This window comes from Mandrillus leucophaeus, unplaced genomic scaffold (genome assembly GCF_000951045.1).
Source record: "Mandrillus leucophaeus isolate KB7577 unplaced genomic scaffold, Mleu.le_1.0 Scaffold114, whole genome shotgun sequence".
NCBI lineage: Eukaryota > Metazoa > Chordata > Mammalia > Primates > Cercopithecidae > Mandrillus > Mandrillus leucophaeus.
Window position 1 is genome coordinate 411,003 of NW_012099654.1, and position 21,864 is coordinate 432,866.

Here is a 21,864-nt window from a genome sequence, read left to right on the forward strand (position 1 = left end):
ATTCCACTGGAGCATTCTCTTGGAAGTGATTGTTATTCTTTTGATAGTCTGGGGAAAAAAATACTTCTTTACCTTTTTAGGGAGATTACTGGGTGATAAATGTTAGTGATAATGTTATGTGAAAAAATTTTCACAAACTATTACTCAAGATATTTATATCTTTATTTTGTTATAGGATTTACCATTATGTTTTGAAAGCTAAGACTAATAACTGCCATGACTTGATAATAACTTGACTAAATCAAGATGTTAAATAGAATTGTCATACATTTATTAATCAAAGTAATTTAATTAGATTTACTAACAAAATAAAAATGTTGCTTTTAATAATTTGAATTAAATGTTCATGCACATTTACTAATTTGGGCCTTTTCTTACAGTTAACCCAGTATCCACTCCAGTTGCACTTCCCACACCAGCTCTTTCTCCAAGTTTGATGGCTGATCTTGAAGGTTTAAACTTGTCAACTTCCTCTTCAGTCATCAGTGTAAGTTATTTTTAAAATACACCAGCTCAGTTTTCTTATGTTGTCATTGTATCTTTTTTATTAAAATGTAAATACTTGAAGTGGATTCTTAGTTTGGAACAGATTCTTCTCTAAGAACAAGCCCAATGTAGCTAAGACCTTTTAATTTTTTAAATAATTTACTCAAACCATTGTCTTCTCAGTTTTTTTCCCTTGTCCACACTTAATTATCATCTGTATGTTTTTCTCTGGTATTGTTACATATCTGTAACATACAAAGGTTTTTCACCACATTGACCCAGTACATACACCTGAACTGTGCCACAAAAAGTTGTCTACATTAACAGACTTTCGTTTCCGTAATCATTTTATTCCTACCATGCTATTTTTTCATAGACTATTAAAAACTCATGACTGTTTTTATTTAAAAGTTCAAGATAACTTTTTTCTTTGTCTTATTTTTGTACATTTATTTACATGTGTTGGTGTCTTTAAAATTATTCTGCAATGTTATTTATAGAATGTGATGTGAAGTGAGGCTAGAACCTACCTGTCACAAAATAATGCAAAAACCATCAACTTACCATGGTATTTGAAGCTACCACAACTTTTTATTGTGTTAGCATATTATATCCACTAACCTTTCACTGTAAATCAAGCATGCTGCCTAAGATATATAATCTGTTGATATGCTTGACCTCTTGTTAATTTGTTGTCAGAAATCTGACAGACTAAGAGACAGAATAGTGAGCTTTGATGGGCACAGGTAGCTTCAGTAGATCTGGTTCTCAGGGCTGGCAGGGTACTACAGGGTATGTAACTGATCATCTGAACTGCCTGGGAGCATAGAGCTGCTTCTGCCAAAAGTGGGAGAAAGAAGTGCCTAATTCTTGTGTGTTATTATGGAAAAAAATTCCTCCATCAAAGCAAGTGTGCTTTCAGGGCTATGCAGTGAAATACTGAAAAAAGCTATCTGCATTTCCGTTCAACATTGGTCACCTCGCTTAGAAAGTACAGGTGAAAAGTTTTAAGCTACAATGTTCTCTTTAAGCATAGAATGAGATTATCTCTTAACCACTCAGAAATGAATAAGAATGGTATTTACGATTTTAATTTGTCCTTGTTTCTAAAAGGAAAAGGCACATTAAAAGATATGAAGGGGGAAGCACTGAAAATAAGCAGTTAAGTCTTTCATTTATTCAGGTAATAAATATTTATTGAGCATTTGTGGTAGGCTCTAAAGAAAAAGTGTTAATCAAAAAATCAATAGTGAATCAGTTAATACCTTGAATGGAACAGGAGGTCCCTAAAACCTTGGTTAGCAGTAAGGCAGTGAATAAATAATAACTTGGGCTCTGATATCAGATGTCCAGGGTGCAAACCCCTGCTTTGCCACTTAATAGCTATGTGACTGTGGGCAAATTGGTACTCTTAAACCTCCTTTTCCTATGAGAATACTGTCTACCTCATAGGATTGTTATGAGATTAATGAAATAATATATGCAAAGCTCTTAGAACAGTGACTGACACATTGTCATTACTCAGTAAATATTAACAAATATTCTCCAAAGTGATATATGTGATAATGGACCTGAGTGTAGACTCTTCTACTTTATTAACTATAAGAAGAAAGCAGTTGAGATTAGAAAAGCTTGTAGTAAATTTTCATTCATCACAAAGTAATTGACAGACTCACCCTTTTATACTAAGGAAAATGTTTATTGAGATGGTCTCTTCAAAGGAAAGAAAACCACTCCATCTAAAGTTGGGCAAAAAACGACCGCCAGTTGACACGGCTCAGTGAAGCAGGACCACAACACTCACTCCCCAAAAGCTAACAAAATGATCAAACAAGTAGTGCTAAAAAGAATGACAACCAGAAGTTCACCAGCAACAATAAAATAAGGACAGGAATAGAACTTTAAACAAAGAAAATGCTAGAACTCTGAAAAATGGAACCTGTAGAAATAAACTGAATATTCTGCTGCAGAATGGCATGGCTCCTAGTAGCACATCCAGCCCTCAAAACAGTACTGAGAAAAGAAGATGAATCAACCAGAGTTTAATCTTCCTCATTATGTGTCTGAATTTGGAAAGAAGTGGACGGAAGACATCAGAGGAAAATAAGGAAAACCCCTCAAGAATTACAACTCCCATATAATGCTGTGAGATCTCAATAAATCTAGGAGCTTTTTTGGATCCTGAAATGAAGTTCATAGATGATAGAGTACATCTATAATTTTAAAGTCAACATGTTGTCCTAGTTGAATAGAAAAAATAAAAGTAACATATAATAAACTAGTATTTTCAATGATATGTAACTGTTTGACCATGACTACACTAGAAGTAGTTAAATGATGCTGGCACTCATATATAGAACTCATGAATGTGAAAACTATATGTGCAGATTTATATAGGTGTGTTGTTCGGCAACTCAAATGCTATGGGTTGCGGTATTGCCATCAGTGACATAGTTTTCCAAACACTGAACAGTTTTTCTGCACCAAAGTAGTTGCATTCCTGGAAAACTGAACCTTTTAAAATCTTGCCAAAGAGAAGAAAAACTTCGTATTTTGTGTGAAATGTTCTAGGATCAAGTAATTTTAAGCACGTTTTCACCTCACGAATGTTTAACAAGACATTTGAATGTTAATAGTTTCATTTTCTCATAGTAGGAAACAGAGCTTTTGTGAGGGACATGGTACAGTCTGTATCGTCAGGATCTGCCCTATTCATTACCACGAACATCTAGCATTCCTGGCCTTCACTCCTTAAAGCTAGCGGCATCCTTTACTGTCCCTCCCTCCAGTCGTGTCCTAGCTGCAAACGTCAAAGCATTATGTAGCGGTGAGAAGCACAGGCTCTTGATTCAGGTTCCCTGTGTTCAAATCAGAGTTCTGCACTTTACAAATTAGAGACTTTGGGCAAGTCAGTTCCCCTTCCAGTGCCTCTATTGTTTTCATCTGTAAAATGATCATGCTACCTACCTCATAGGATTGTTGTTGGTATTAAATGATTAACAAACATGAAATGTTTATAACAGTAACTGATACGTACTAATAACTAAATATTTCCTGTTATCATTTTCATTACATGTATATCATTAATGCAACTTTATAAAGGAAATGGACTGTGACCCAAGAAAACTGTGTTTTCTTCTTACTATTAAGGCTGTACATAGATATGCTGAAACATGAAAATTACTATGGATTCTACTTTAAAGAAAAAAGAGTGGGGATACTGCTGATTGTTGAAACCAAGGAAAGGGTGATTCAAAGTAATAGAATCAGTAGCTGTAAAAATTGTGGTCGTATGATTGAGTATAAATGATAAAAATAAGAAACGAAAACTAGAAGGTGAGGAACGATGACAGGATGCATGGTAATTATTTTTTCAATGTAGGAAAACACTCAGTAATATGCAAAATTGAAACCACTTTTGTTTTTGTTTTTAATGAAATGCAGACCTCTTAATGATTTGTATATACTCAAAGAACATTTATCTGATGTTTTGGAGGGTTTTTTATTTTCTGGTTTTAATTCCATTTCTTTTTCTTCAAAGTAAGATTATAGTCCCATTCTAAGGGATAATTTGTCTGTTTCTCTGTGTATCTGTCAGTGGGTACAGAAGTGTCATGTTCACTATGGTTAACAGTTGCTTTAGATGGAATGGTTTCGGAATGACTTGTTGATTGTTTTGGTACTTTTCTGTAATGTTTAAATGTTTTATAATTTATAATAAATGATAACTTTTTAAAACAAATTATTACTATAAAAATGAACAAAAGGACAAAAACCAGAAAAATTAATTTATGATATAACAAATCAGAATAGTGCTTACTCCTAGGAGAATTAGTGCTTATAAGGAAAAACAAGAGTAGCTTCTCAGGTGCTGATAACGTTCTGTCTTTTGATCTGGGAGCTGTTACATGGGTGTATTCAGTTTATGAAAAAAATCATTGAGCTTTTCACTTAAGATATGTATACTTTATGTATATTGTACTTCAATAAAACATTTTTAAAAGCGGACAAACGATATAAACACATTATTCATAGAGGAGGAAATATAGATGATGATAATATGTGAAAAAGGTTCAGTGGTAGTAATGAATAAATGTAGATTTAAAGAACCATCTTGCCTGTAACATTAGCAAAAATCACAAAAACCAACATCTGTTGTTGCTGAGGTATGCAATGAAGCAGGCATTATACACTGCTCCACTGGTAAAAGTATAAATTATTACATCATTCTGGATGGCAATTGGGCCATCTGTATAAAAAGCCATCAAAATATGTATACCTTTTGACCAGGTAATCTCATGTCTAGATTCTTCTTCTAAGGAAATAATTAGAATTACAAAGATTTGTGTGCATGGTTGTTTAAACCTAAATGTCTAGTGATAGTAGTGATGGTTACAAAAAGTATACAAAAACAATTTAAGGAATTTTGTACAATTATTAAGATTTTATTATATATTTTAATAAGATAAAATATGGTATAATGTAAGGTGGAAAAAGGGATACAAAATGTTATGTATATATCTCAATTTTGTAAAATTGTACAATTGTACTGTTTTCAAATACAGGGAAATTGAAAGAGTAGAAGAAACTGCATCATAATTTTAAGAGCTTTTATGAATGGTGAGATTATGGATGTTTTAGATTTGATTTTCTTTTACATATATTTAAATATCTTCCATTTTCTCTTAATCAAGATGTAACACATCTATTACCCGAAAAGCAGTACTTTTAAAATAGAAATGGAAAGCACATATATGAATGATGAGGATTCCTTTTTATTTGTTTGGGTCCTTTTCCTTTTCCGTTTCCTCTTCCTTTTCTCTTTCTTTTTCTTTTCTCTTCTTTTCTTTGGGTCTGGCTCTGTCGCTCAGGTTGGAGTATAGTGGTGCGATCTTGGCTCACTGCAATCTCTGCTTCCTGGATTCAAGCCATCCTTCTACCTCAGCCTCCCGAGTAGCAGGGACTACAGCTGTCTGGCACCACACCCTGATTTTTATATTTTTGTTGGTAGATATGGCTAATTTGTTGACTAATTTTTAAATTTTTGTTGGTAGAGCTGGAGTTTTGCCATGTTGCCCAGGCTGGTCTCAAACTCCTGGGCTCAAGTGAGCTACCACGCTCAGCCAGATTCCTTTTTATTGACCCATCTGATATCTGTCTTTCTAGATCACCACTACTAATTAGTTGGGTGATATTGAGCAAATCATTTGGTTTTTTTTCAACTATGAAATGATAGCAAGACAAATTTCCGTGTTTCCTTTTAACTCTGATATTCTATGTGCGTATGAACCTAAGATGGAATTTGGAATTAATGAAAACAATGTCACTGGGATAATTTGAATAAGTTTGTTAAAATAAAGAGGTGAAACATTTTTTAGTTTATATGATGACTTTCTAGTCCATCTATAATTTTTATTTATTCTAGTAAATGTTATTTGTTTTCCTTATGTATTTGAGATTTTTTCAATTAACAAAATATTTACAATGAAACCCAAAGAGCAATTGCTTATTTCACACCAAATATTTTTCTAATTAAAAAAGTCACTATTTGTTCTTATCCTTTGTATTATATATTCAGGACATAGAGATTTTAAAAAATAATGCCTGACAAACATTATTATCATTATAAGGAAAGGCTTTAGTTTTTTAAACTCTATAATAGATATTATCTATAAACACAGCATGTTTTAGTCTTGCCAGAGACTGGCCATTGGCCAACAGATAGCTCCATCGAGAGAACATTTTAGTTCCTGCTGTAGTATTTCAGTGAACAAACTGGTTAACTTGGTAAATTTTTTTTTACTGGATTATTATTAGGTCACGAGTTTAAATAAAGCCCTGTAAATACAAACATCAGTCCTTAAAATGTATGCTTCCTGCAGGGATGAAAAAAGAATAGGGGAAAAAGACAATTTTGTGTGTAAGAATAAATGTGAAATAAGAATAACTTGTTCACCTCTGGTATTAGAAACACTGAGTGAAACTTTGATCTGTTATGCTTTAAATTACTTTGTATATTTGGGTCACAAAAATATTAAAGTGAATAAAACAGTTAAAGTTATCTATTTTAGTGTATGTTCTGCTTTAACTGGTAAACATCAACATGAAACCTTGACTCATCCTTTGCATTTTTTGTTTCTTCTCAAACTAGTTGTGTAAGAAACTATATTTATTCACTTACTATTTAAGATTATGTTTTTATGGAAAAATCAGAGTCTGACCTTCCTAGGTTACAAGGTTCTCAAGGTGGCCGGGTGCGGTGGCTCACACCTGTAATCCCAACACTTTGGGGGGCCAAGGTGGGCAGGTCACCTGAGGTCAGGAGTTAGAGACTAGCTTGGCTAACATGTTCTACTAAAAATACAAAAAATTTGCCTGGGGTGGTGGCACGCACCTGTAATCCCAGCTACTTGGGAGGCTGAGACAGGAGAATCGCTTAAACCCCGGAGGTGGAGGTTGCAATGAGCCAAGATTGCACCATTGCACTCCAGCTTGGGCAATGCGAGGGAAACTCCGTCTTTAAAAAAAAAAAAAAAAAAAAAAAAAAAGGCTCCCAAGGCAATCCCCAAACACCATAATACCATAATGGAGGTATACTATCTATGATTCTTTAGCATGTAATCACAAGTCAGGGGGTTTATGTGGAAATACACTTTTAGAGTTCCACCTTAAAATGCTAAGAACTCATTTAGAAAGACAGAGTGACATTTGTGAAATGCGTTGAATCTGGAGCCCAAAGACCTGGTTTTTACCCTTAACTGAGCTGTGTTTATTATCATTGTGACTTTGAGCAATTCTTTGACTTGTATAAACTTCCATTTTTTAATTTACAAAATGGAGATAATACTTATCCTAGACACCTTTTTTAAAAATGAAAATCAAATGAAATAATGATCCTGAAAATGTTTGAATTCTATTTTGTAGCTGTAAACCCTGAAATCTAGTCCAATGGCCCTGGAACAAGTGGGATAGTGATTTGGCAACAGATAATAGATTCAGATTTGAGGATCTTGGCCTAGATGTAAACTATAGGAGGAAGGATTCAGTCAAAATTGGGATTGACAGGGTAGAGAGGCTCCAAGGCCTTTATGTTCAGTAATAACATAGGGTTGATGTCATCTATTCCATTTCTTTCCCTTCCTCCAGCCCTCAAATTGGATACTAGAACTATGCAGGAAAAGTGACTCCGTGAAACAAAAACATAAGGTCCTCAGGAAGCACCAGAATCTGCAGAATCAGGGACTGAAAAACCCTTACTGTACAGAAAGGATTATTGCTTAGTCTGCCCAGCAAAGTTGGCCATTTTTGTACTGGACATATCTAAATCGGGCAGAAGTTACTGCATGCCAATCCTGAAAGCTTGTTATGGGATTATAACTTTTTTTTTTGTTGCAAAGAATTCATACTAAAAGTAATTATCAGTTTGCTCTAAAATGTTTGGGATTGATTTCATAATTTTTCTCTTCCTCAGAACTTAAAAGAGAAAAGAAAGTTAAATTTCTTGAATACCTTCAGTGTCTTACCGAGTTAAGGAAAAGACTACAAATAGTTATATTCCTAAAATCATGTAAAAGGAGCAGTGAGTGGTACATATCATTCCTTAATAACAAACTTCTTTTGTTTCCTATATACCTCTTTAATACAGCCAAAGATAGTGTTACAGTAATTCACATGTCCTATAAAATAATGAAGTAATGCTATGAAAAATAGGCTCAGCAGGAATTTGCACATCTTGCATCCAAGTATGTCTCTTCTTGTGTCCTATTCTGTGCTGAAAAAAACATTAACACGCCATGAACCGAAGCCAAATTATCAGCGGGTTAAGCCATCTCTCATCTTGTTCTTTGTCTTCTCTTCTTTAAGACTAGGGAATTGGTTATTGAATAAGGCTCCCAAGTCTAGCAATAATAACTCAAGGATACCCTGAATCAACATCTATGGCTTTTCCCTAAATCCTGATCTTAGGGCCATCCATTTGTGTTTTGAAATGATCAAGCTATCCTTTACTCCAACTGAAAATTTACTTGCCTAATATTTCACCGGGTCTGCTCACAGGTGTATCAAAGAGAGAGTACCATTGGTGAAACCATTGTTTAGTTGGTTTTCACTTCATCCAGTTACCAACCAATCAAAGGTTTTTCCACCAATCATATTTTCATACCATTGATTGTATTAACCTAGCTTAAATCAAATCTAAAATATGTGTGCGTATTACAATTATTGAATGGTTGCATATGAGGGTTGTTGGGTTTTGTAAAAAAACAGGAAGCTTATTTTAAAATGTTTTAAAGTGAAAAGTAGGCTTCTCTGAAAATTAGTTTTAACAGTGTGTTTGCAAAAAAAAAAAAAAATGGACGCATACCTAGTGGGTATTTCAGAGAGTAATTTGGAAATATTCACTCCAGTTGAATAATGTATTCTCCATGACTCACTAATCAATGTGGCTACACATGAAAACATGCAAGAATGTTCACTGACACATTGTAAGAGCAAAAAAAAAAAAAAAAAAAGAAAATTGGAAACTACATCTATCACTAGAATAGATATATAAATTGTGGCATGCAAATACAATGGAATACTGTGCCAATTGTTAAAATTAATGAACTGGAAATACCTGTTAGACAAATCTCAGAAACAATAGTAAGAAACGTTACAGGCTGGGCACAGTGGCTCACACCTGTAATCCCAGCACTTTGGGAGGCTGAGGCAGGCAGATTGCTTGAGCCCAGGACTTCTAGACTAGCCTGGTCAACATGGCAAAACCCCATCTCTACAAAAAATACAAAAATTAGCAGGGCATGGTGGCATGCACCTGTGGCTCCAGCTACTCGGGAGGTTGAGGTGGGAGGATCACTTGAGCCTAGGAGGCGGTGGTTGTCAAGAGCCAGGATGGCACCACTGCATTCCAGCCTGGGTGACTGAGTGAGACCTGTCAAATAAATAAATAAACAGGAACATTACAAAAGAATACATATAATAGGAAGCTATTTGTAGAAAGTATAAAAGTATGTAGAATTATTTGATTGATTGATGCATACATATGTGGAAAATGTTTAAAACCATACTTGTGGCCGGGTGTGGTGGCTCACGCCTGTAATCCCAGCACTTTGGGAGGCCAAGGCAGGCAGATCACGAGGTCAGGAGATTGAGACCATTCTGGCTGACACGGTGAAGCCCTGTCTCTACTAAAAATACAAAAAATTAGCCTGGCGTGGTGGCGGGCGCCTATAATCCCAGCTACTTGGGAGGCTGAGTCAGGAGAATGGTGTGAACCCAGGAGGTGGAGCTTGCAGTGAGCCGAGATTGCACCACTGCACTCCAGCCTGGGGGACAGAGCAAAACTCCATCTCAAAAATATAAATAAACAATAAAACAAATAAAACCATACTTGCAACTGGCAAACACCAAATGCAAATTCTGGTTACCTCTAATGCTGGAAGCAAAGAGGAATGCAATCTGGGAGGGGTATACTTGGTATTGTCATTCAGATTTTTAAAGTTTTACTCATGATGCTCGAAGGGGGAGGGACGTTGGCTCTTTGTTTTTGTTTTAATATGTTCTTTATATTTCTTTGCTTGAATTAATTTATATATGGGTTGTTATAAATGTGAGCTACGTTAAATATAAACTAAAATCCAAAGTTTAACTAAAATGAAACTATCAATAGTACACTTAATACTTGAGTCCGGGGTTTGTACTTCCAAATTCCATTCCTTTTCTTCCATATCTTTTTGCTTTCCTTTATAATTATATGCTAAATCAATCTTTGTATGTGTATACCATATGTGGTAAACTCCTTAAAATTATTTAATTAATGAAATGCATTTATATGTCCTGTAAAATCATATTTGCTCCATGATAGGACTTTTCCTTCCTAGATGGTACAAACTTAGTCCATCCTTCATTCCATGCTTAGTTTTCTTAAATTCTCAATTAGAGTTCAAATTAATGAGGGTTCTCTTTCAGTAAAATTCTTTTGTAAAAAAGAAAATGTCTTAAGATTCCTGTTTCAAGGAATTATATAAGAAAATTGTAGTGAAATAGAAATATTTCAACCCTTTAGATTTTATTTCAAAAAGAATTTTAACTTATGTTAGCCATGTAGTTGATTATGGATGGTACCTTTTTAAAAAACAGAAGAATTGACAGTACTCTAATAAGAGTTTAAAGCAAGATTTGCCTTTGACAAACCCAGACACAGATGGTCTAACTTTCAGATGGTGGAATACTAGCTGTATTACTTATGGCTTGCATTTTGCAATGTATTTATGAATATAGCCCATAAAAATTTGCAACACCTAAGAGCTTTCATATCTGAAATCCATAAGGCAGATAACAACACATGTTTCCCTAATGTTTGTGTTGTTCATAGATATCAGTGAGATTCTCTAGATATTTGCATTCTAACATACATGCAGACTGAAAGGCTTTATTATAGTTTAATTTCATTTACTTAAAAGATAACTTTATTGAACACAGTATGACTAAATCACTATGCTAGGAATTACAGGTAACAGGTTAATAAAACATAGTCCCTTCCTAAAGGAGCTCACAGTTTAGTGAATGAAAAAAACTAGAAAACTTCGTTATAGGAGTGCAGAGAAGAGAGCAAGTAATTCTGCAATGAGTGCCTATCAATATGGACTTGGATAGCGGTATTTGTGTTGGTTCTTGGAGAATGATTGAGTTTACCAACAGGGAAGAAGAGGAGATGCGTATTTCAGCCCAGGGCATGGCCAGATGAAAGAGAAAAGATAAAATACATATTATACTTTTGAGAAATTCTATAGCTAGATATAGCTGGTATACAAAATATATGTTTTGGTGGAGAGCGAAGTAGCTACTGATTGAAAGTCATATTGTGAAACAGTTTGAAAGGAGTTCTGAAGATTTTAGAGCAGGTCATCGATAGTAATCAGATCTTTGTTTTATAAAGTTGTGTGAAAGACTAATTGGATAGGAAGAGAACAAAGGGATAATTTGGTAACTTTTAGATGGATAACTGAGATTTCCACTGGAATGATTATCTGGATAGTGGTACCCAGTTAACTAAGATAGAAAATAAGGAGAAGGAAAGGACAATGACATTGAAATTTTGTTTGGAACATGTTACTCTGAGGTGCTTTTGGAACACCAAGTTGGAGACGTCCAGTAAGAAGGTAAAATCCATTCTGGATTTTAGTGAAAAATTAGGGCCAACTAATTAGAATACAAGCATATGCACAGGTTATGGGTAATAGTTTAAGGTAGAGGAACACAAGGGAAACCTTGTGGGTGAGAAGAGACAAATGAAGATGGAATCCTAGGGAACATCATGCTTTAGGAGACAACAAAGAAAAAGGCCAAATAAAAGGAGTGAAAAAGGGAGGTGAGTCATAGAGCATGTTGTCAGGAAACTCACAGGTTACTGAGGATAACAGACAAATCATTAATGTAGTAAATGCTGAGCTAGAGACAAGTCCACCAAGTGCTCCTGGGTGACAAAGATCTCTTAGAGAAGATATACATATGTAACCTTGGAACTGAATCTGGAAGAATGAATTTGCCTAGGTGGCTGGAGTAGAAGAATGACATTCCTAGCAGAGAAACTAGTATACCTGAAGGGTTGGGGTATGAAAGAACTGGAGTATTGCTGAAACAGTAGTTCAATGTAGGGCTTAAGTGTAGCATGTGTAACCAGATCTGATATTGAGAAGTATGTTGGTGACACACTGTCATGGGAAAATTGTAGTAATGATTCCTTAACTTGTTTTCCAATCTTTTTGTGTCCCAGTACATGTAGAAAAGTGGCAATACCTATAGTGTATTCTAGGGTACACAGAGAATGCTGAAGGAGGTTAAAGGCAGCCAAGTCCAGGAGCTCCAGCTACCACAGGCCCCAGTTGGCCTTGGGGATTCATGTGGGGCAGTATCACAGCACACCTCTGACCCATTTGTGGCAAATTAGTGAGGGAGCTCTGACTTGCTACCATAAAGATAACAGATTTGATCCTTATGGATCACACACCCTAAGTGGAATTTAATTTTGGATGGCACAGGAAGGCTCATGAAGAAAAGTGATCATTTCAAAATGTAAAAGTGGTACACTGAGAAATAGTAAGGAATTTCAAGAACAATCCATGAAGCAAACAAACAAAAAGGCCTAATTTGTTGTTATATGTCACTTGGAGGTAGCCAAACTCAAGGTTAAAGGCACAGTCCTCCAGACTAAGTTGGCCCAAGATTTCTGACACCAACTGTAACTTTACGGGTTTCCCAAAACCACTTGCCAGTTCAGTAATTTTCTAGAACAACTCAGAGAACTCAGAAAAGCACTGTGCTTAGGATTACAGTTTTAGCAAAATGATAAAAATTAGAACCAGCCAAAGGAAGATACACCTAGGGCAGATTCTGGGAGGGTTCCAAATGTGAAACTTTTAGGTTACCCTACTGGCATGAAAATCTGGCAATATGCATGGAGTATTGCCAGCCAGGGAAGCTCGCTGAACCTCGACATCCAGAGTTTTTATTGAGGCTTCATCATATAGCCTTGATTGTTTGAACTGTTGCCACATGGTTGAACTCTAGCCACATAGTTGAACTCAGTCTCCAGCCCTCCCCTGTCTCTAGAGGTCAGTCTGATATTAAGTGGCTCAGCGCCCCAACCCTCTAATCACATGGTTGGTCTTTCTAGCTTGGCCAGCCTTATCCTGAGTTATCTCCTTAGCATAAGCTATCTGAGGGCCCGTCATGAGTCACCTCAGTGGCATAAATTATCAGGTGTGGTCCCAAAGGGCCCACCATGAATAACAAAGACACTTTTATCACTGGGGAAATTCCAAGGGTTTAGAGGTGGCCTCTCAAGAGCTAAGAGAAAGTCCTAAGCTCTCTTGAGGTTAGGTCAAATTCCTTACTACACATATGCCAATTAAGTGTTTTATTCATCCCACATGTGTTTATTCAGACCAGAATATGAAGCCATGGATATAGTGGTAAACAAGATGGGCAAGCTTCCTGCCCTGAGAAAGTTTATAGTTGACTGGGAAAATAAAGAAAAATTGCCTCAAAGTACGTAATTACAATATACCAAGCGCTTTGCTTTTTGTAACATAGTTTTGCCTATTTGGAAGTATCTGTAGATACAAGTTGTCTTTATTTGTCATTATTTCTCTGGTTATGAACATGAACACTATTATTTGACATTTGCTAAACTCCACATTTCCACCTTTTTTCCTCTGTACCATTATAACTTAAAACCTAAAAGAGTTACTTTCAATATTTGACACAGCTTAAGATTTAGATACTGGAACTACTTTTCTCCTTCAGCAAGAGGTAGAAGGATGATTTTCATCATCTGTACTCTATGCCATTTGCTTTCCTTGAATTGGCATTAAGGACCATCACTTTGTCACTTGATGACGATGCCAGGGTGAAGCTAGCATGGAATGTCGGTAGCTAGCACGGAATTTCCTATGACCAGCAAAAAGATGACATTAAGTTTGACAGCATGACCAAGAAGCCCTGTACTCATGCCTTCCAGCTCCCCGTGGATTTATAGGCTGAAGGATAGGAAGAAGCAACCCCATTTGTAATCCACTTGAATTTGGGCACCCAGAGTGGTACAAAGAAAAGCCACAAAGCAAATGTAGCTTCTGCAGTTTTTATCATTTGTCTTATTAGATTCCTTATCAAAAGAGTATGGAAAATTGGCTAGCAAGTAGGCTTACAGATTTTTGCCATTGTCGAAAATTGGCAGCCAGTGGAGTTATAACTCTCCGTGAGTTAGGGATAAGTCCCTGACCCAGTTTGTGTTGTAGGAACTCAATTGGGAAACAGAGAAGACTCTTCTCAGGCCTTTTTTTGGTGTGGAAGTCACTCTGTTGGTTTTAAAACAATAATAAGAAAAAAAGAAACCATAATTCATGAAGAAGTATCTGATTCACTCCATCTGAAATCTAAAACAGTATTTGGAATTATTAGGATAATTGTGCATATAATAATAACTATTATGATTGAAGTTAGTTGCATTGTATTTAGGATTTCAGTTTCTCTTGACTAGTCTTATCTTAGATATATCCTCCCCAACCACCCCCCTACCAGTTCTCCTCCTCACTCTCTTTTAATTGCCACTAGGGTATTTTAGTTTTGTTTTCCAATCTCTTATATTGGCAGAGTGCTAGACTTTTTTTAAATTGGTCTGCAAGGAGAGATTGCTTTGAGGGACGTCTTTGTTGAATATGTACATTTACTAAGTTATATATCAGACGTTTCATGAATATGTGATCTCATTCAAAAAATGATAATATATGATAAAGTTTTTCTAATATAGGAGAAGAACTATCTTATTGTTTTTTGAGACAGAGTTTTGCTCTTGTTGCCCAGGCTGTTCAATGGCGCAATCTCAGCTCACTGCAACCTCCGCCTCCCAGGTTCAAGCAATTCTCCTGCCTCAGCCTCCTGAGTAACTGGGACTACAGGCATGAGCCACCACGCCCAGCTAATTTTGTATTTTTAGTAGAGATGGGGTTTCTTCATGTTGGTCAGGCTGGTCTCGAACTCCCAACCTTAGGTGATCTGCCCGTCTCAGCCTTCCAAAGTGCTGGGATTACAGGTGTGAGCCACCACACCTGGCGAAGAACTATCTTTAAATTTTTTTTTTTTAATACTTTATAAAGTTAAGGTATATTCAGGCCCCAGGCTAAGAGACAAGTCCAGCTAAGATCAAATTCCTTTGAGTTTGGAAGAGGGAGAAATTGTAAGTCAAAATTAAAAATAATTTTGTCATTTTAAATTTAGGAGAAATCCTTTATTTGTTCTGATGAAAATGTCAGTAGTCATGGAACTGTGGTAAAAATAATGAAAAAATCACTGGCCTGGGTCTGCTTAAATTGAAAACATTTTTAAATTAAAGTGTGACAGTATTTTGTGCTTCCATTGCCTAGCCACGTCCCATCTTATTCCTTTATTCAATTCTCCTCTGGGTATGAGGTTGCTTTAATTCTTAAATTAAACCTTAAGGTATGTCATCCTGCTGCTTGATCTTTCAATTTCTGTGCTACTTCTAAGGGACTCATAACAGACCATTTTCATCTCTCCTTTTCCTAGATTACTAAAAGGAGCTACTTTTTAAAAAGAGGTTGTTATTAATTTTTAGTTGGAGATTTTTTATTGCAAAATGTTTTTTAATTGGCTTAAGCAAATATGTGCCAGTTTGTCCTAACTGGCAGTTGGTACTCATAATGTTACTTGTTAGTATTACAGTAAAATTCCCCACAGTGACAAATCCACTGGATCAGATGCTAATTATAGTTATTAATGAACTAGCAATTATTTGTGGCAAAAAACCCAGGTCACCCAAAAAAACAAAGGAAACATGCACATAAATCTGCAAGAGATTGAAGGATTAAAGAGGTTGTGGTAAAGAAAGCCTTGGGCCTTTCATCGTCCCTTCCTCCTCCTTTGTGGTAAGTAGTTCCACTGGCTGTGAGTTCACTCATTTCAGAGCTGAGAGTTCACTGAACATCTATCCACTTTTCCTTACGATTATGATTTTTAGCTTTTATTATAATTAAATGTACCACAGTAGGAAATAAGATGATTTTTAAAATATAACTTATTTTTAAAATGTAGTTTGTTTTTAAAAGATTCATCTTTTCAGGCAGTTTTGTCATCTTCAGTGAAAATGTATAAATAAATGAGTTTCTGAAATTCCGTCTTTTAAAAAACAGTTCATGGTCTGAAATTATGCATTTAAAAAAGCAGTTCATAGTCACACAAATTTGATGGAACTTTGTGTGACTATGAATTGCTATATTTCAAATTTTGTTGCTACTGTTGAATTGTGGTACTGAAATGAAGAATATAGCTTTTAAGCTTTATAGTATCTTAGATTATGCATTGGTCAATCATGTATCAAATATTACTTAATTACAGTTCAGCCAAGTTAACTTTTGTTACCACTGTTCCCCTTAAAAAGTGTACCAAATTTTTTTCTGAACACAGGGCAGGGCATGGTATGGAAATTAATAATTCTTATTCTAACAGTATTAAATCTCTTAACATGAGAAACCTGACCTGAACATGGAAGATGTTATGATATTTACAACAACTTTATTTCTCTTTGAAGGAAGAGAAAATGAGTTTAGCTGTAGGATACATGTCCAATGAACACTAAGAATTTATTACTACAGGCAGGAGAGTATGGAGTAAAAACAAGTACAGTATATAACCCTAATATCAAAGAAAACTAAAAAGCACTTATCTTAGAATATATCAGACTTGGGCTGGGCGTGGTGGCTCACGCCTGTAATCCAAGCACTTTGGGAGGCTGAGGTGGGTGGATCACGAGGTCGGGAGTTCAAGAGCAGCCTGAACAACATGGTGAAACCCTGTCTCTACTAAAAATATAAAAATTAGCCGGGCGTGGTGGCATGCTCCTGTAATCCCAGCTACTCAGGAGGCTGAGGCAGGAGAATTGCCTGAACGTGGGAGGCAGAGGTTGTAATGAGCGGAGATTGCACCATTGCACTCCAGCCTGGGCGATGGAGTAAGACTCCATCTCAAAAAAAAAAAAAAAAAAAAAATCAGACACATTGTTACTCAAATCATTCAGGGAATGTAATTATATATAGCTTTTATAAACCTATCAGTAAGGGTTAGTTCCATAAACTTGCAGCTGTTTTACGTTACTGAATTTATGACCTTTCCCATCCAAATGTTAATATGGAAGATCTGCTTTACACTTTTATGCAAATAATAAATACTCCCCCCTAAAAAACAAAACAAAATTTCAGCAAATTCCAATTTAGAAGTCATATACCTTAGATTAAGAGAGATTTAAAAGCGATGCCAGACAAATATGTGCATCTTTCTTGAATTCTGATTCATCTCTAAAACGACATGCGGGAAATAGCCAAGGAAATGTGAATACTGTATTTTAGGTGAAATTAGAGGCATTTTTGTTTTATATCATTTTTAGATGTGATAATATTGTATGTTTTCTTTCAAAATCTTCATCTGTTACACATACAAACTGAAGTATTTATTGATGAAATAATGTATAGAATTTACTTTTAAATAATTCAGAAGTTGAGTAAAAGATTAGATTAAACAAGATGGGCTAAGTGTTGGTAATTTTGAAATTTAGTGCTCAGTACCCAGTGGTTCATTATATTAGTGTGTCTGCTCCTGTATACATTTGAAAATTTTTCATAATGCGTTTTTAAATGCATAATTTCAGAAACTCATTCATTTACATGTTTTCACTGAAGATTTGACATTCATGCTTCACAGAATATGTGACCCAACACAATATCTTATAAATATAAACCAGTACATCAAAATTTAAATTCTGTTCAGGCTGTCATCTATGAAATTAGGGAACAGGAAGAGATTATTTCTAGAGTCCCTTCCAACTCTGAATTTCTAGAAATCTAAAGAAATTAAGTGGAGAGGCCGAGCGTGGTAGCTCATGCCTGTAATCCCAGCAGTTTGGGAGGCTGAGGTGGTCAGATCACGAGGTCAGGAGATCGAGACCATCCTGGCTAACACAGTGAAACCCCATCTCTACTAAAAATACAAAAAGTTAGCCGGGCATGGTGGCGGGCGCCTGTAGTCCCAGCTACTCGGGAGGCTGAAGTAGGAGAATGGTGTGAACCCAGGAGGTTGAGCTTACAGTGAGCCGAAATCATGCCACTGCACTCCAGCCTGGGCAACACAGCGAGGCTCCATCTCAAATTAAAAAAGAAGAAATTAAGTGGAGAGACTTCAAATAGCTTCAGTAAACATCATCAGCACAGGGGAAGGATTGCCTTGTCTTTTACATTAGAAATATAGATGTAATGATATTGGAGCCTGAGTTTCTGGAAGATAGGACAGGACCTTTTTATATTCCAAGTGCTTAATACATAATAGGTGCCCCTCAAATGTGTTTTGAATGAATTAATCCTTCCTGTTTTCCAGAGTCATTAGTATAGAACCCATTAACACTGCTATCAGTTTAATCTATTGTTTTTTTTTAATGTTTATTTTTATTTTATTTAAGTTCCAGGATACATGTACAAGATGTGCAGGTTTGTTACATAGGTAAATATGTGCCATGGTGGTTTGCTGCAGTATCAACCCATCACCTAGGTATTAAGGCCAGTATGCATTAGCTATTTATCTTGATATTCTCCCTCCTCCCATGCCCCTCGACAGACCCCAGTGTATGTTGTTCCCTTCCCCGTGTCCATGTGTTCTCATTGTTCAGCTCCCACTTATAAGTGAGAACATGCAGTGGTTGGTTTTCTGTTCCTGTGTTAGTTTGCTGAGGATAATGGCTTCTAGCTCCAGCCATATCCCTGTCAAGGACATGATCTTGTTCCTTTTTATGACTGCGTAGTATTTCATGGAGTATATGTACCACATTTTCTTTATCCATCTATTATAGATGGGCATTTGGGTTGATTCCGTGTCTTTGCTATTGTGAACAGTGCTGCAATGAACATATGTGTGCATGGATCTTTATAACAGAATGATTTATATTCTTTTGGGTATATACCCAGTAATGGGATTGGTGGATCAAATGGTATTTCTGCCTCTAGATCGTTGAAGAATCACCACATTGTCTTCCACAATAGTTGAACTAATTTGCATTTCCACCAACAGTGTAAAAGCATTCCTATTTCTCCATAGCTTTGCCAGCATCTGTTGTTTCTTGACTTTTTAATAATTGCCATTCCGCCTGGCATGAGATGGTGTTTCATTGTGGTTTTGCTTTGCATTTCTCTAATCATCAGTGATGACCTTTTTTTCATGTTTGTTGGCCACATAAATGTCTTCTTTTGAGAAGTGTCTGTCCATGTCCTTTGCCCACTTTTTAATGGCATTGTTTGTTTTTTTCTTGTAAATTTGTTTAATTTCCTTTTAAATTCTGGATATTAGACCTTGTTCAGATGGATAGATTGCAAAAATCTTCTCCCATTCTGTAGGTTGCTTGTTCACTCTGATGATAGTTTCTTTTGCTGTGCAAAAGCTCTTTCATTTAATTAGATCCCATTTGTCAATTTTTGGTTTTATTGTAGTTGCTTTTGACATTTTCATCATAAAATCTTTGCCTGTGCCTGTGTCCTAAATGGTATTGCCTAGATTTTCTTTTAGGGTGTTTACAGTTTTGGGTTTTACATTTTAGTTTTTTTTTTTTTTTTTTCTTGAGATGGAGTTTCACTCTGTTGCCCAGGCTGGAGTGCAGTAGCGTGATTTCGGCTCACTGCAAGCTCCACCTCCTAAGTTCAAGTGATTCTTCTGCCTCAGCCTCCCAAGTATCTGGGATTACAGGTGTGCACCACCATACGTGGCTAATTTTTGTATTTTTACTAGAGGCGGGGTTTCACCACATTGGCCAGGCTGTTCTTGAACTCCTGACCTCAGGTAATCCACCTGGCTCGACCTCCCAAAGTGCTGGGATTACAGGCATGAGCCACCACGCCCAACCACATTTAAGTTTTTATTCCATCTTGAGTTAATTTTTGTATAAGGTGTAAGGAAAGGAATCCAGTATTAATTTTCTGGATATGGCTAGCCACTTCTCCCAGTACCTTTTATTAAATAGGGAATCCTTTCCCCATTGCTTGTTTTTGTCTGGTTTGTCAAAGATCAGATGGTTGTAGATGTGTGGTCTTATTTCTGAGTTCTCCATTTTATTCCATTGGTCTATGTGTCTGTTTTTGTACCAGTACCATGCTGTTTGGGTTACTGTAGCCTTGTAGTATAGTTTGAATGAAGTCAGCTAGAGTGATACTGCCAGCTTTGTTCTTTTTGCTTAGAATTGTCTTGGCTATACAGGCTCTTTTTGGTTCCATGTGAATTTTAAAGTAGTTTTTTCTAATTTTATGAAGAATGTCAATGGTAGTTTAATGGGAATAGCATTGAATCCATAAATTACTTTGGGCAGTATGGCCATTTTCATGATAGTGATTCTTCCTATCTATGAACATGGAATGTTTTTCCATTTGTTTGTGTCCTCTCTGATTTTCTTGAGCAGTGGTTTGTAGTTCTTCTTGAAGAGATCCTTCACTTCCCTTGTTAGCTATATTCCTAGGTATTTTATTCTCTTTGTAGCAATTGTGAATGGGAGTTCATTCATGATTTGGCTCTCTGCTTTTCTGTTGTTGGTGTATAGGAATGCTTGTGATTCTTGCACATTGATTTTGTATACTGAGACTTTGCTAAAGTTGCTTATCAGCTTAAGAAGCTTTTGAGCTGAGATGATGGGTTTTCTAGATATAAGATCATGTCATCTGCAAACAGAGGCAGTTTGACTTCCTGTCTTCCTATTTTAGTACCCTTTATTTCTTTCTCTTGCCTGACTGACCTGGCGAGAGCTTCCAATACTATGTTGAATAGGAGTGGTGAGAGAGAGAGCATCCTTGTCTGGTTTTCAAGGGGAATGCTTCCAGCTTTTGCCCATTCAGTATGATAATTGGCAGTGGGTTTGCCATAAATGACTTAATAATTTTGAGGTATGTTCCATCAATACCTAGTTTATTGAGAGTTTTTAACATGAATGAATATTAAATTTTGTCGGAGGCCTTTTCTGCATCTGTTGAGATAATCATGTGGTTTTTGTCCTTAGTTCTGTTTATGTGATGAATTATGTTTATTGATTTGCATATGTTGAACAAGCTTTGCATGCTGGATATGAAGCTGACTTAATCATGGTGGGTAAGCTTTCTGACATGCTGCTGGATTTGGTTTGCCATTATTTTATTGAGGATTTTTGCATTGATGTTCATCAGGTATATTGGCCTGAAGTTTTCTTTTTTTGTTGTTATCTCTGACAGGTTTTGGTATCAGGATGATGCTGGCTTCTTAAAAATGAGTTAGGGAGGAATCCCTCCTTTTCAATTGTTTGGAATAGTTTCAGAAGAAAGGGTATCAGCTCCTTTTTGTATTTCTGGTAGAATTCAACTGTAAAACCATCTGGTCCTGGGCTTTTTTGGATTGGTAGGCTATTTCTTACTGCCTCAATTTCAGAACGTTTTGGTCTATTCAGGGATTCAACTTCTTCCTGGTTCAGTCTTGGTAGGGTGTATGTGTCCAGGAATTTACCCATTTCTTCTAGATTTTCCAGTTTATTTACATAGAGGTGCTTATAGTATTCTCTGATGCTTGTTTGTATTTCTGTGGGGTCAGTGGTAATATCCCCTTTATCATTTTTTATTATATCTATTTGATTCTTCTTCTTTTCCTTCTCCTTCACCTTCTTCTCCTCCTTCTTCTCCTTCTTCTCCTTCATGGAGTTTTGCTCTTGTTGCCCAGGCTGGAGTGCAATGGTGCAATCTCGGTTCACCGCAACCTTTGCCTCCCAGGTTCAAGATATTCTCACCTTCTCCTTCTAGAACCTTCTTCTCCTTCATG

At 36.2% G+C, this 21,864-nt stretch overlaps 1 protein-coding gene across 1 annotated transcript in view; it reads left to right on the top strand.

Annotated features, from left to right (window-relative positions):
* AP3B1 (adaptor-related protein complex 3, beta 1 subunit) overlaps window positions 1-21,864 on the top strand; it is a 328,165-nt gene that overhangs the window by 234,408 nt on the left and 71,893 nt on the right. Inside the window, 1 exon segment of the mRNA XM_011996198.1 lies at window positions 381-487. Coding sequence (XP_011851588.1) covers window positions 381-487 — 107 coding nt within the window.